This window comes from Microcebus murinus, chromosome 10, assembly GCF_040939455.1.
Source record: "Microcebus murinus isolate Inina chromosome 10, M.murinus_Inina_mat1.0, whole genome shotgun sequence".
Lineage (NCBI taxonomy): Eukaryota > Metazoa > Chordata > Mammalia > Primates > Cheirogaleidae > Microcebus > Microcebus murinus.
This window is the reverse complement of record NC_134113.1, coordinates 47719947-47735384: the sequence shown is the minus strand read 5'-3', so window position 1 is coordinate 47735384 and position 15438 is coordinate 47719947. Positions and strand designations below refer to the sequence as shown.

At 36.7% G+C, this 15438-nt stretch overlaps 1 protein-coding gene across 2 annotated transcripts in view; it reads right to left on the bottom strand.

Moving 5' to 3' along the window:
- Positions 1–15438, bottom strand: part of PDZRN4 (PDZ domain containing ring finger 4) — a 371080-nt gene that overhangs the window by 135689 nt on the left and 219953 nt on the right. The window contains exon 1 of one of the 2 annotated variants that reach the window (XM_076007188.1): positions 1499–2388. The exons of the other annotated variant lie outside the window; for it this stretch is intronic. Within the exon in view, the coding sequence (XP_075863303.1) occupies positions 1499–1567 (69 nt within the window). The 5' untranslated portion in view covers positions 1568–2388. Of the gene's footprint in view, positions 1–1498; positions 2389–15438 lie in introns of those variants that run through there. 2 annotated transcript variants of the gene reach the window in all.

Sequence of the window (15438 nt, the reverse complement as noted above, 5' to 3'; positions counted from 1 at the left end):
ACGATGCCACCTATCACCTCCTCTATATTATACTTTAATATAAATTTAGTAATTCAGAGAAAAAAAATAGATTGGTGAATCCACTTCTCTGCTCCTCCACCACCCAAAGAAAAACAATACTGAGAACTCAAACTCCAACAACCAAACTAAAGGAAAGTGTTCCACCTAGAGACTGTTTTCATGAGTCAAAGTAGATGAGAGCTTATCTAGGAAATGAATTTTATTTTAGCCTATCCTTGCAAGTTCGAAGTAAAAAAATGAAGCAAAAAGTATTTCCTCTGGTGTAATTAACAATGTTAATCTTCTTTTCCCTCTCTATGGTGATAAAGCAGTCATTTTTATATTTAATTAATGCAGAGGATCATTTTGGAAACTGGCTAATGAGCCTCTGATCACATTACCATGAAAATGTGCATTAACATTGCAACTGAGGAGGCTGTTTCATGTGTAGCAAATCCACTTTGTAATTAGCCCACTGTGAAATGGATCACGCCAGGGGGGAATCTGAGGGAGCCAGTAGGCAGTGGGCATTTGGCTACTGCTGTGCCATGGACCACCAACGTCCCAAATATTGTCTTTCATCAGCAATCTTGTCTCAAAACAAAAATAGTAGCGTGCCACATCTGGGACAAACTGGAAGAAGGGAGAGATAAACTTTATTTTGCCGGAAAAGAAATTTGAACTTAAGCATACCCCAAGGGGAAACTGCTCAAATAAAATAATGAATTAATAGAATTCTATTAAAAGCATGAAGGCTGATGATATAGTTTTCTTAGTTTTACTCTGAAAAGCCATCAGGGACACATTAAAGAGACACCTGCATTTATACACTTTTTCCTAGGTCACATATAGATATTACAATAAGGTCTTGAAATTCATTTCTAGTGCTAAACAGACAGAAAATTATAAAAAGGATCCAAAAACAAGTGGTCAGAAAATTTCTTTATCTCCTTTTTTAAGCAAAGACTTATCAAATATTTTTCTCATATAATACAAAAATACTAGGCTTTCCTCTTAAACCAAAGCACAAATCCCTAATTAATCAAATAATTTCCTCTGTCTAACAAGATTTGGCAAGAAACTTTCCCTCTCTATTCAAAATAACTGAGATCATAGACCTATTAAATCCCAATATTTATGCAGACAATTATACAATTGATTTTCAAATGTCAACAGCATTCCAAAATGAGAGAGGTATCTCAAAATATTACAGACATGGATCTCAGTATTACTCCTCTTATGTGACTGACATCTTGGCAGTAGATACACAAAATGTTAAAAAGAATCCCACAGGAAGTCATCTGAAGGGGGAGTGGCAAGGAAGCTGAAAACTACGACCCAAAACCAAAATAAAAAGCCCCAAACCAGCAAGTCTGCCCTCAATTCTGAAATGAACTGAAAGAAAAAAAAAAATAAAGCTAGCCAGAATTCATTTACCATCTTTCAGACAAACACAAAGCCTGGCTGTTTAGTTGCTGGGATTAGACCCTGCACTCACCTGGGAAACTTCATAGAGCAGTTTGTAGTGTTCCTCTCTTTTCTGAAAAGTGCACAAATTGCAGCCCATTCTAAGAAGCAGAGAGAGAGAGCAAATCTTCTAATATCCCCAGAACTGAAAGGCAAGTGAACTGAAAGGGAATCACCCTCCAGACTTGACTACTGTTTTTCATCAGTCACTTCAGTCCAGAAACACAGACAAACCGCTGTTAGCTGGAAGCATGAGCCAGGGTGTTGTGTAGCAGCATGCTCTTCTTCGCTTTCCCTAAGTATCTTGCACTCACGGATACACACACAGAGTTTCCAGTCAGTTCATGGCAACACTCCCCCGTCTCTGCATCAGTGCACATGACTACACAGATTCCAGCTCATGAATATTAATAGTGCCTCATTGATTATTTATGACAGAACATGTTAGCAGGGAGGGGTGTCATAGCTGCTGCTGATGACAGATGAATATTCACTAATTAAGAAGCAAATGTAGTGTGGTTAAACAAAATTCACTTGTGTCAATACCATCTCTGTTTATTAAGGATAGAAAGGTTGAGCACAGGGCATTTCAAAAAAGAACACACACTTAATTTCTCCACTGATGCAAGCTTTTAATATGGGAATAAGAAATTCAGAAACAGAAATATACTTAGCTTACATATCCATGTTCTGCAACAATAAGAAAAAATATTTTTAGCATTATTAAATCTAGGGGAAAATGAGTATGGGTGATTATTTAAATTTATAAAATAAACACAGAAGCAAAGGAAAATTTGGGGGATGATATGGAAAAGGAACAGAGGGTGGGTGGTATCATTCAGTTTTAATTCTAATCTTACAAAAATAACTGAATAGTTCATATGTAAAGAATATTACTTACTAAAGAGGAAATAGACATATTCTCTTATTCTCAGTAAAGAGCATTTAAATAAGCATGAGTAGATGACACCTGTACAGATAATAAATATTTTAATTAGATAATAAGGACATTTCTATTGAAAATATATTTGCAGCACTATAATGCATGTAGATATATATTTAAAAATTAGAGAAATACAATGCCTTTTCTCAGAAAAATTCAGATGCATATAGTATTTATGCTAATTTTATTAAAGTCATATATAATATTTCAGAAAGCTGACACTGGCAATATTTAAATTCCAATGTAATGCACAATGACTCCATTTATGATTCTATATTTAGAGTTCAAAATGCACAAAGGTGAACACAGACTTAAAAACTAAGCTTAGATGTTTAGATAATAGAAATAATATGTTGAATTTCACACTTGCAAATACATGTATTGCAAGCTGGCAGCTTTTGTCTCTTAAAAATATACTACGAACAGTTAAAGCAGATAACAAAAGAAAATTCCTTTTGTTCCCATACTGACTTATCCACAACCTCTGCTAATTAAGAAGTATGTCCTTGTTCCAGTACATCTTTAAACTGGACAGGATAGCAGGTGGGTTCCAAAGCAAAAATAATTACTTGGAAACTGATGACTCTGGTTAGGAATTACATTGGATCTTGAAGATTTTTAATTGGTCAACACTGACGTATGGCTACTTTTTGGAGTCCAATTTCCTAAAAGTGCTTTGTCAAATGTTTAGAATCGATAACAGGAAATGATTCTAATGAGCACTAATTGTTAACAAATTGGCTTTGCAACTAGCAACACCTCAACACCAGCAAGTAGCAAGGAGATGAGCAATCATCTGCCGCTTATCAGTCCTTTCCCTCGGGATGTAATAATCCGATTTTCTGGGCCTAATTTCACCTAACAGCCTGGATGAAAGCCAAGCTGAGAGACCAACGTGAAAGTGGCATCATAATTGGGAACACTGTATGTGAACAAAGTTCACCAGGACTTCCACCAAATTAAAAACCACTTGTACGAGATATTAATTACATCTTGATTCCTTTATGGATAGAATGATAAAATGTTTTCAAGGAAGTATTTGAAGGGAGCTTTGTGAAAATCAACAGTAATGACAAACACAGTGATCTCCTTAGGTGCAGTTGTAAAATATATATGCTTGATACTTTTCAAAGTTTTAATTACATCACTTCCCATGAAGGGTTCAAGTTCACATCCTCAATGCAAGCACTGACTATTTCTTTGAAGGATTCTATATTGCTGAGCTGTGAAAGAATTATTGATTTTCAGATGTTTAAATTCTGTACTTTAAAAAGCCAGATCAAGGAATTAAAGTGCAGTAAGGCAAGGATGGCTCACCCATCCATCAAGAAAAGTGTTGGCTTCCTTCACTGATAAAACTCTTTTATGTGATAGGTTGTGAAAGCTAAATAGGAAAAAATTATTAAAGATGTTACTTATTGGAACTTTCTTCCCATAAAATTTTGTAGTGAGTATTTAAGGAAAGATTAAACATTCATAGCTTTAAAAATAATTTTTTAGTCATCAAAAAGTAAAAATAAACATTCCAGGGAAGTAAGCAGTTTCAAATCGAGGTTACTCCTTCAGCAGTTTCTTGTGTCTGTTTCCTTTCTTTATTACTAGTCTCTCTGTTCTTCTGTTTTTATTTCAGGAAGTAAGAGCAGTTTCTCCAATCTCTTATCAAATGCTGCTCTTGACCTGTTTGCCCTGGAGAGATTCCATCTTCTGCTACTAATGGACTCAATCCCATAGAATTGAAGGGTGGTTTGAAAAAGGAGACCCATAATTCCTAGTTCTCTAAATTTCATTAGAATACAAGGGCTAAGTTTTCTAGTAACTAAGCAGCTAAATATTGCATTGGAACATAAAGTTTGAGGTAAATAGGGACAAAAACACTGATCTGAACAATGTTTAAAAGATACATAAAGATCAGATATCACTTGTCTTGAGTGAAAATATAGAGTAAAAAAATAAGCAGGGAATGAATGACTTCCTCTCCAAGTATCCTTAAGAAAAAAAAGCTCACTGAACTGTATAAAGCATATGATGGGTGTGTATTTCAAGAGATACTTATTTATTTTAATTGCCTTTAATTTGTGTGAATTTATTCCACACAAATACATTTACATTTAAAACAGGACACATGTTTATTAAGATCTAGACCAATATATAAGAGGCTAAACTGGTGAATATAAGGAAGAAATACAACTTTTTTCTTGATTTTCTTACAAAAACTGTACCACTAAGTAATTAAAGAGTAGGTGAGAGGGAGTTTCTCTTCATAGAATTATTCTGGTAAATAAATGAAGAAGTGATAGACTATGTCATGCTGATGATCCTTAATTAATTCATGGATCTAGGTATTGTGAATTAATGGCTGCTAACATGACACACACAGACACACACATACACACACACGAGAGACAAGCAGACATTATGTGCCACCTGACAGAAGAAAATGACACCGCTCTTAAAATAGCCTTTCCAAAAGCGAGCAAATTACAAGGAATGTGGAGGACAGAGGAGCATATGAAGCTACACCATGGGGATACAATCGGCCAGTTCAGACTGTGAGCAACACTACATAGATAGACACATACTTCAGTTTCAGAGAGAGAAAAGGAGAGAGAGAAAGAGGATGGAGAGGAAGTCTATAGATTAAAAGAGACATTAACGACATTTTAAAAAAAGGTCATTACTAAACTATATTTTTACCTATATGTCATTTGGCTGATAAAAATTCTAAATAAAAGAAGGAAATAATTACCAAAAAAGTCACAATGGTAGTTACTCTTCAGGGGGAGAGAGGAGGCAGTGATTAGCGGGAGAGAGGATGCTGTCATAAGGAGGGGCACTAGAAAGTTTCAGTGCCGCTAACAAAGTTCTTACTCCTTATCTGGGGTGTGGTTTTACCAGGTGGTCACATTATGATTGATTAAAATGACCTTTGTTTTAAGTTTTTCTATATTTGTGCTATATTTGACAATAAGACTTTAAAAAAAAAACCTAATTTACGGAAGAGGCTGGCCCACACCTCATCCCTGGTGGCCAATGCAAGTACACAGTCGTGGTTCCTACTAAGAGAGGAATAGAAAGTCCAAGGACTAAAGGTAGACCTATCATTCCATCCAGCAATCCCGCTACTAAATACCTTCAATTAGCCAATACCCTTCAATAATCAGTAATTAGCAGCTGCGCTTGAATGCTCATTAGGATGATCAACTCATCTGGATATCTACCCAAAGGAAAAGGAGTCATTTTACAAAAAAGACATCTGCACCTGCATGTTTACTGTAGCACAATTCACAATTGCCAAGATGTGGAATCAATCTCAGTGCCCATCAACTAATCAGTGACTAGTTGATAGGCAGGCACACACATACACATAAACACACACCATGGAGTACTACTCGGCCATAAAAAAGAATGAAATAATTTCTTTTGCCGAAACTTGGATGGAGCTGGAGACCATTATCTTAAGTGAAATATCTCAGGAATGGCAAAACAAACACAGTATGTTTTTCCTTATAAATGGAAGCTAAACAATGGGCATATATGGTCATAAAGTAGTATAATGGACATTAGAAACTAAGAAAAGAGGAGGGTAGGAGGGGGTGATGGATCAAAAGTTACCTATTGAATACAGCACATACTATGCTGGTGACAGGTACACTAAAAGCCCTGACTTCACCACTATCTAATTCATCCTATCACAAAAAGAAAATTTGCACCCTGTAAATCTACTGAAGAAATAATAATTCTTTTAATATAAAAAGAAAATACAAATAGGACTACTCTGGATTACCAATCCCTTTGAGTCTGTGACAGCAGTCATAAATTGTACATGATGGCTTTCTCTACTGCCTCTTCAATGACTCTTATGTTCTGTTCTTGTGCTGATATGGAAGTTCAGGAGGCAACTCCACTCTTTCAGTCTCTTTTTATCCTTGACACTGTCACATACAGACCTTCCAACCAGGCCCACCACCTACCTTGACCTGTGGCTTACACATTTCCATTCTAGTCTCAATCCTGCATTCATCTTAGGGGATACTTAGGTACTTTTGATTATCAATAGACACATAGCTGCCTAACATTTTCTAAAGATTTATTATCTTATCTTCAATTACAAAGACAAAGAATTGAAGGCGCAGAGAGACTGTGACTCACTCAAGGTAAACCTAAGTAAAGAGATCTGACTCAGTTCTCCAATTTCAATTTCTGTGGTGGAATTCAGTAGCTAATTTGCTGAGCTATCTATTGCAAAGGAAGCCAGAGCTACGTTGATATGTCTTTACCTGATGATTGAGGAAGTGGAGGATAGTGCTGTAAAGAGCTGAAATTAAAGGGAAAAAAGAGAATAACTTAGAAGAATAGATCTAGCTTAAAATAAGGGAAGTGGTTGTGATTATAATGTAAACTTTACCTTTATGTCACAGCTAAATACCTTCAATTAGCCAATACCCTTCAATAATCAGTGATTAGCAGCTGTGCCTGAATACACACTAGGATGACCCACTCATCTTGGTGTGCCTGGGACTTCACTGGCTTTAGTACCAGAAGTTTCAGCTCCTGAAATCCCTCAGTCCTGGGCAAACTGGTTACTTGAATGCACATTTCTTTTCTTCAGGCTCCAGCAAAGCTGATCTGCTATATACAGATCCACACCTCCCTACTTTCCCCCAGATATTATCTCATTTTGCTAATAATTATTCTTTGGAAATTCCACAAATCAATCTATCCCCACTGTGGTCCAGTTTTAAGGCTCTTTCCTCCTTGACCTTCTCAGCTAGTAGTAATCTTTTCAGCTTCTGGATTCTCCATGCATTTTATCCATACCCATTGCAAGGCACACATTACTTCTCCTTTACATCATTTTTATATGCATGCTTTACCCCTCTTATTGGATGATAAGACATGTGGAAGGCAGCAGTAACATATAATTGATCTTTGAGATCCTAAAACTCCTAGCATGGTACCTTTCACATTACAGGCCTTCAGTAAATGCACATTGAATAAATGAATGTAATTGGGACATGATAGTGTACCTGAGTCTGGCAAAGTGACAAATTTGTGTTTGTGTTTCTATGCCTAATTGCTACATGACATTTTCCCCCATTAGGGCTGCTTTAAGAATATTTGGTTAAAGGACTAAAGAACCATAAGCATAAAATATTTTTAATTTGATTCAATTCTATAAGCATAAATTTGAGAGTCTATGAAAGAAAACTGTGAGAGGTATAAAAATGAATAAAGTATGATCAAATGGTTTTTATTAGTTATTTTTTGTATTTATGTGTATTTAAACTATCTGTACATTTAAATTTACATTCTGCTCCACATATCAGTCATTTCTTCACTTATTTACTCCACAAATATTTACTGGGTACTCAGCATATGTCTGATGCAATATGAATGCCAGGTTTTTGGAAATATATATCATCTCATTTTGTTTTCAGAATATCTCCAAGGTAAACATGTCAGATATTATAGCTTATTTATTAACGATGAAATCATTAGATGTTAAAATTTTCAGTGCTAGGAGACCTAGAGCTTTTACCTACTATCAACTAACATGAACTTGGAAAGATGCTTCTGCTGTTCCAATGTGTCATCCCCTTGCTTGGGTATAGCTCAAGAGGTGTACATGCAAGCCAGCATCCTTTCTGCACTATTTCACCGGTTGACCATCTTCCATTTGCATCTCTGGTCATTGCTTGCAGAATGGAGAGTGCCTTACCAGCTTACGAACTCCTAAGACTTTCCACGTTATTAGACCAGACACAAGTGGAAAGAAAGGGCATGGGACTTCAAAGAAGAGGGCTAGGTTTCCCATCTGAGCCTTGTCATTATCACCTGAGTGGGCTTGTACAACTTACACACTGAGATAACACTTACCCTGCAGGCTGACTGTGAAGATGGAATAAGGTCACAGACATGAGAAGAGATTCATGAACTGTGAAGTATTTCATCCGTGTTGGTGGGCTGGATAAGCATGGGTTCTGGAGTCAGGGTGCCGTGGCTTGAGTCTCAGTTTCCCCAACTTCTTTCTGTACGATGTGGGGCAAGTCACTGTAATTATTTTTTTAATCTTCGTTGTCTTTTGGTTTTTCATCTCTAAAACAGGGATAATAATAGCATCTACCATATAGTTATTGCAAGAAATAAAGTTGTGATAATATGTGTCATTTATACATGGCACATAATATGTGTGTGCCCAATATATGTTGGCAACTAGCAATCATAAGAGTAAGTATAATAGTAATAAGAGTAATGATATCCATTTTAGATTTCTAAGCTATCTGTTTGTTTCTAATTCTTTTGTCATAATAAATCTCTATTACATTATTTGAAACTTACTTCACTGAAATTTTATGGTCATCCTTCTGTCCACCTGGTTGCCAAGGTGCACTTATGCTGGTCATTCAACACCTTCTAAAAGGCTGTTTGTTTCTCAATTCTTTGAGTAACAGAAATAGTGGCACAGAAGGACCCATTTTCTAAATGTGACACACACACACCTATTTCTTTTATGTGTGACAAATATAATGTGATACATTCAGAATAATAACTATGATATTCTATTTATTTCTTTTAATGTATAATGTGTAAGTAATGCAAACATAAGCGTACTAGAAGCCAACATGGCATCAGAAGTAAGATTCATGCAATTATAAAATAAATAGTTCAATAACATTTCTTTGAGGAATATTAATGACTACTATTTTAGCCCAGCATAATGTTAGCTTTCTTGATTTGATCATCTAAAGGCCAAGGTATCATGTTTTGATAATGTCACAGTGTTCAGTAACATCATAGGAAGTATGTAGGGTTTCTGCAGAATGCTATCACCATTTTTAGTTCTGCAAAAGTGGTCTAGTAAATGCTTAGTAAATACTTTCATTCAACTAATGTTTATTGACTAGTACTATGAGTAAATCATGGTGATAATTCCTAGACATTTTTTTAAAAAATAAGAGCTACATTTATTTAGTACATTTTCTATACCATTGTTCTAGCACTATATATTATTAATTTTCATTTAATTCTCATGTCAGCACTCTGGAGTGTGCACTATTAATATCTCTTCTTGATATGGGTTGTAAATGGGTGTCATAAGTAGTAAATGCAGAGTCAGAATTCAAACCCAAGCAGTCTGGATCCTCTACTTAACCGGTATTTTACACTGCCTGTCAATTGAGTATAGTCATCATTATGATAAATTCTTGGATGGCTAGATGAAGGAATTCTGGTGATGCTTGTAGCACACTGAGATGTAAGAATTTCCCTGAGGACCACAAGTGTGGTCTAAAATTAACTTGCAGGTTCCACATTGTGTCCTCAAGCATGGCTGCATAAAATAGATTGAATAAAACCTAAGCAATTTCATAACCTTACTCCACTCCACTGGTGATGGGGTATGGCTGCACTGAATATGCAGGAAACTGTACAATATATATCCTTCTTAATACTTATCATGGTAGAAGATATTTGCATTGATGGTAGAGCAGTCATATTATATCTCTGTTTTAAAGAATAGTCATCAACAACTACTTAAGACAAGTAAATTTGGAGGTTTAGGAAAAATGAAGGTAGAGATTTACTGATGACTCTCAAAATTAAACCTCCAGACTTAATTTCTCTCTTAATTGCAGATCCTCCTATTCATTGACTACTGACATTCATAGCGCACTAAATTCAACTTATCAAAACTTAACTCATGGTCCTCTTCCCTCATAACTGTTACTCTACACATGCTTCATACCAAAGAATGGCCAGAGTATCCCCCGGTGCTCAAGTTTGAGCTCTGACCATCTGCCTTGGCTCCTCCCTATCCCCTACAGATACTGACAAGGCACTGTCAGTTTTAACTGCTCAGTCTCTCTTTTCTTCCTTCCATCCCTCCTCGGCCACTCTCCTACCATATTTTGTCAGCTCAGTCCCGTGCTTAACCATGAGCATCTGGAATTTTCAACGGTATGAAGGTCAACCGTGTTGGTTTCTTGCTCTTCTCTGCCTACAAACACACACTCATAAGGCCATCTTACCCCTGATCCCCTGGCCACAACCCCTCTCTCTCATGCACACACACACACACACACACACACACACACACACACACACACACACATGCATGCACATAATATTCATATACACAAAAGAGAATGTAAAACAAAAATTCCTACTTTAAGACTAGAGGTCACAATTCTGCAAACACTACTTTTTATTTTTTGGTATATTTTTCTCTTTTTCGATCTTGATAGAGTTTAGACACTTCTATCCAGTACTGGGATACATAATTATTCCTCTCTCACCCCTTGGTTTCTGTTCACCTATTCAGTCATTATAATGATGTTCAAGATATATATAAAATCCCCAGTTCTTATGGCTCAAACTGTATAGTGAGAGGAAGCAGAGAGTAAATAAACAGCTAATCATTATATGAAATATCCAGACAATAATAAGGCTATCCAGGGAATTAACAAAGGATGGTATGATAGGGAGTAACTGGATCAATCTTCTTAGATACCCTAGAGTCTGGAATGTGCTTTATTCCTTGCCTGCTTATATACATGCATATAGACAACCAGGTAAATATAATACAAATGAAGACAAGTAGAGCAGGAAGGGGGATAGCAAGGATGAGATGAGCCACTTTACTAAGGTGCTCAGGATCTAAAGTTTGTTTACATTCAGGATCCTGGAAACCATTTATCTGTTGTGGTCCTAGAATCTTCAGACCTACCCATTCCATTTCTACCTTTGTCCACCTTGAAAATGGCCCTCATGTGGCTGTTTAAAACACTCACACTACAAATTAACATACAAATACTGTATCAATTTCTGTGAAACTGATAATATAGAATGCTTAACTGCATACAAATTCTGGCCCAGGACGCTGTTGTCATCAGAATGAGCACCTACTCAGGTGCTCTTTAGATTTTGAAGTCATCTAGAAGTGTATTTACCTCACTTTAAAAAACTTGCTATATAAACTTGAGTAAGTTACACACTAAGACACCCTTAGGTACTTCAATTTCCTAACTGTGAAATAGAGATATTCATAGTACCTACCACAAAGGAGTTTTGTGAACATGGGCTTTACCTGGTGCACATAGATGTCCAATAAATATGTCCATATTATTGTTTTATCTATATTTTGGCAAATATCTGGATGAATACTTTGAAACATCAGTTTTTCTCTGGAAGGAGTTGGATTCCTTTAAGATGAACAGTGGTTGATGTCCATGTGACTCACAGCCAGGAAGGAGCAGAAGACACATAGTTATGAGACGTAGGAACTGAGTCAAGACATAGACCTTCTGAGTTCTACAAATGTTTGCTGAGTACCTCCTATTCACCACACCTTGTGTTGGCTTCTAGAGCTGGAGTACTTAACTAGGGGTGTGCATAGAAAATACCCAGAAAGTTTTACCAAAATACAAGTACACAAGCTCTATCCTCAGGGTTTCTGAGCTAATAAATCTAGGGTGGGGCCTGGGATTATGCATTTTTAAAATTCAGATGTGTGTATCCCTTTTCCTTCTCTAAATTTACATGTGGAGTATTAAACCAATTTCTTTAATACCTCACATTAGTATAATTTCTGACATTATCACTTTTATAATTATGAAGACCATTGGGTCTCTGTCACTAATTTGAAAAGGGAACTAACATTTATGAAACATCCACTATATCTGAAGTGTTTTACTTCCCACCAAAATTCCATGAGGTATGTGCAGTCACTATCTCCTAAAAGAAAACTCAGGTTCAGAATATTATGTAACATGATCAAAGTCATAGTGTTGGTCAAATGGCAAAGGTGAGATTTAAATCCAGATGGAATTGATTCTAAGATCCAGCTTTTTCCAATATGACATCCTACTTCCCTCAGGAGATAAGACATCAGGATCCACTTTACTGAGCAAAAGGTCTTTAGTCTTGCATGCCTTGAATGAAGAATCTGGGGCCTTGAATCAAAGTCACTGCCTCCTTGTGCATTTTACTAGGCATGTCCTACCTATGGGCTGTACAGACGAGCAAATTCTTACTAGACCTGTGGGCAGGCTAGGGTTTAGCTTCTGGGATCAAGTATGTAGTTGAGCATTAAGAACTTACCATCCACTAGTGGAACAGTGATTGGCCCAAGTTCCAGCTGTTGGTGGCAGATGAAGAGAATGAAGTGACACTATTCACTGGGTAACAGGGAGCCCTTGGATATGTTTGATCCTTTTTTACCTGACTTAGTCACTAGACTTCTGGGTCTACCTCAGCCTAATTAAGAAGGAGGCTTATATGCAGATTAATTTAAAAACAAAGCCAATTTTAAGAATCCCAACCTGAAATCACATTTTTCTAGGCACATCCTCCATTACCATTGCTCTTGTACCATATGCTTTATGACCTCAAATACCTTCAGTGTCTTATCATCACTACTTACTGCTCCTTGTGAAACAGATTTCAGTCATAAGCAACTAAGCTATAGACAGGTTGTGATACTGGAAATCTAAAGAAAAATCATATATTTTAGAAAAGTAGATGGATTTATATTTTTGCTTGGTAAGTTGTAGCGCATTATGGGAAATTCTCTCATTAAAGAGAATATAGTGTATTTTTGATAGGCTTTAGTAGGTTAAAGAGCACTCATTAAAAATCCACAATGGCTATTGACTGAATCAGATCAACTGCTTAGTATTTGCTTAACTCCTAATGAATGCTTTCTGGATGTTTGTTCAAGTCAAATGAAAAGTGAATCCTCTGACCCAAGTATGAATGTGGACATAATTTTTTTCTGGCTTTATTTCACAACACAGGAGACAGCAGACCTGAAACCTGGTGCCTTGCTGCCAGAGATGCTCAGAGAAAAAACACAATTGTGTTTAAAGACCTCTCTTTTCTGCATTGGTGTGAACATTCTGTACAAGAACACCATCTGAAATACAACAGAAAATTACTTGTTCAAAAAAAAAAAGTCCAATTGCTCCTACGCCAGCAGATTCTTTCCTGGGCCACAAAATTTGAATTTTCTCTGCCACAGTGGGTAGGTAGAGCTGAGCTTTCCTCCTACTTCACCTTTCCATAACAGATAATGATGAGACGTAGCTTACCTTCCTACCAGCTTGGTTCCTTGCTCATACTAGAAAGTTGACTTTATTTTTATGCCTGATTTTTAATGCGTGTGTGGATGTGTGTGTATCAACTTAATGTTTTAAGTATTAAAAACAAAGCAATACAATCATTTGCATGTCTGGTATAATGATTTATTTAAAATAGACCCTTTTTATTTTTCTCTTTTAATTGATTAAAAATTCTGTTACTGAATATATTTTTTTAATCATATGTTCTGAATGTAGTTTTGATCCACATCATCTTCCTAATTGTGGCAGGGTCCATGTGATATGTTAACTAACCTATTTTCTTTTCCCAGTCTCAGGAGATTATATTATACTGTATCACCACACTTTGTGTCTGGGTGGGGTGATATGAGAAGTTCTGGTGAACAGGATATGGGTAGAAGTGCTGTTCAAGACATCATCAGGCTGGACCTCTGAAATCTGCTGCCCTCAATCTCTCTTTCTCTCCACCAACCCCAGGCCTGAAAGCAAAAGGTACCAATATAACAAAGCTATGTGGTAGAAATAGGCTAGATCCCTGACTCACTACTTGGAGGAAAGTCACTCAGAGGAGCCTCCAGACCTGCATCCAACTCTTTACAAGGAAGAGATGCATCTTTACTTCATTAAGGCACTAAGGATCTGAGAATTATTTATTATCTCAGCATAGCTTAGCATGGCTAAGACTCAAAGACAATATTTCTGAGTTTATGTATTTAAACAAATTATAGTTAGCATGAAAAAACTCAACTCATCAGACTCAGCAACAGGTCATGATAGCTTCTAGAGACTCTTGAGCAATTTTGTGTAAAGAGATATAGCAACATTACCTAGCATAATTGAATGAATATTCAGAAATGCCAGCATAAAAATTGTCAGCTTTCCCTAAAAGCTATCCAAATTTTCATCAGATCATTTGTTTAACCATGTAAGTATGTAACATTCTTTTTGGAATGAAGAGAGAATAAAGCCAATATAAGGACAGATTTATATAAGCATATTAAGTGTACAGCCTAAGTTTACGTATGGTATGATCACGTAGAGTGACTGATCCTTTGGAGCAAAAACCTCACTCATTTCGGAAATATTAACTCTGAAAGGAGCTCTGCATTTTAACTGGTTAAGATGGCAACTCCATAGCAAAAAATATAACCTAAGTAACTTAAGCTGATCCTTAATCAAATAATAAATAACTATTTTTACATAAGAAATGGTGGACCCTTCAGTAAACCAGACACAGAATGGATAGCTTTTAGTGTGGTTTAGAGCAGGGGTCCCCAACCTTTTTAGTACCAGGGACCAATTTCATGGAAGACAATTTTTCCAGGAACTGGGGGTGGGAAAGGGGAATGGTTTTGGGACACTTCAAGCATATTACATGTATTGTGCACTTTATTTCTACTATTATTACATTGTAATATATAATGAAATAATTATACAGCTCACCATAATGCAGAACCAGTGGGAGCCCTGAGCTTATTTTCCTGCAACTAATGCCACCGCTGATCCGACAGGAGGCGGAGCTCAGGCAGTGATGTGAGTGATGAGGAGCAGCTGTAAATACAGATGAAGCTTCACCCTCTGCCCCTGCTGTGTGGCCCACTTCCTGAGAGGCCACGGGCCACTACTGGTCCAAAGTCCAGGGGTTGGGGATCCCAGGTTTGTTGAATACATGTTTCCAGGGCATGAGTAACTTCCCAACACAGGAAAAGTATTGGAGTAACATGAGCCTCGGAATAAAAGTCATGGACTTAAATTCTAGTTCTAAGATTTGAGCTACAAAACCATGCTTAACTCTCTGGATCTGTGGCTCCCTTTGTGAGATGGCGTTAATAAAAGCTTTTTCTCATGGTGCTACTGATGATAGGATTGATTACCTAATATGGCTATTCCTTGTATATAGCCACCTTTTCCTACCCTAGTTTCCCAAATTCT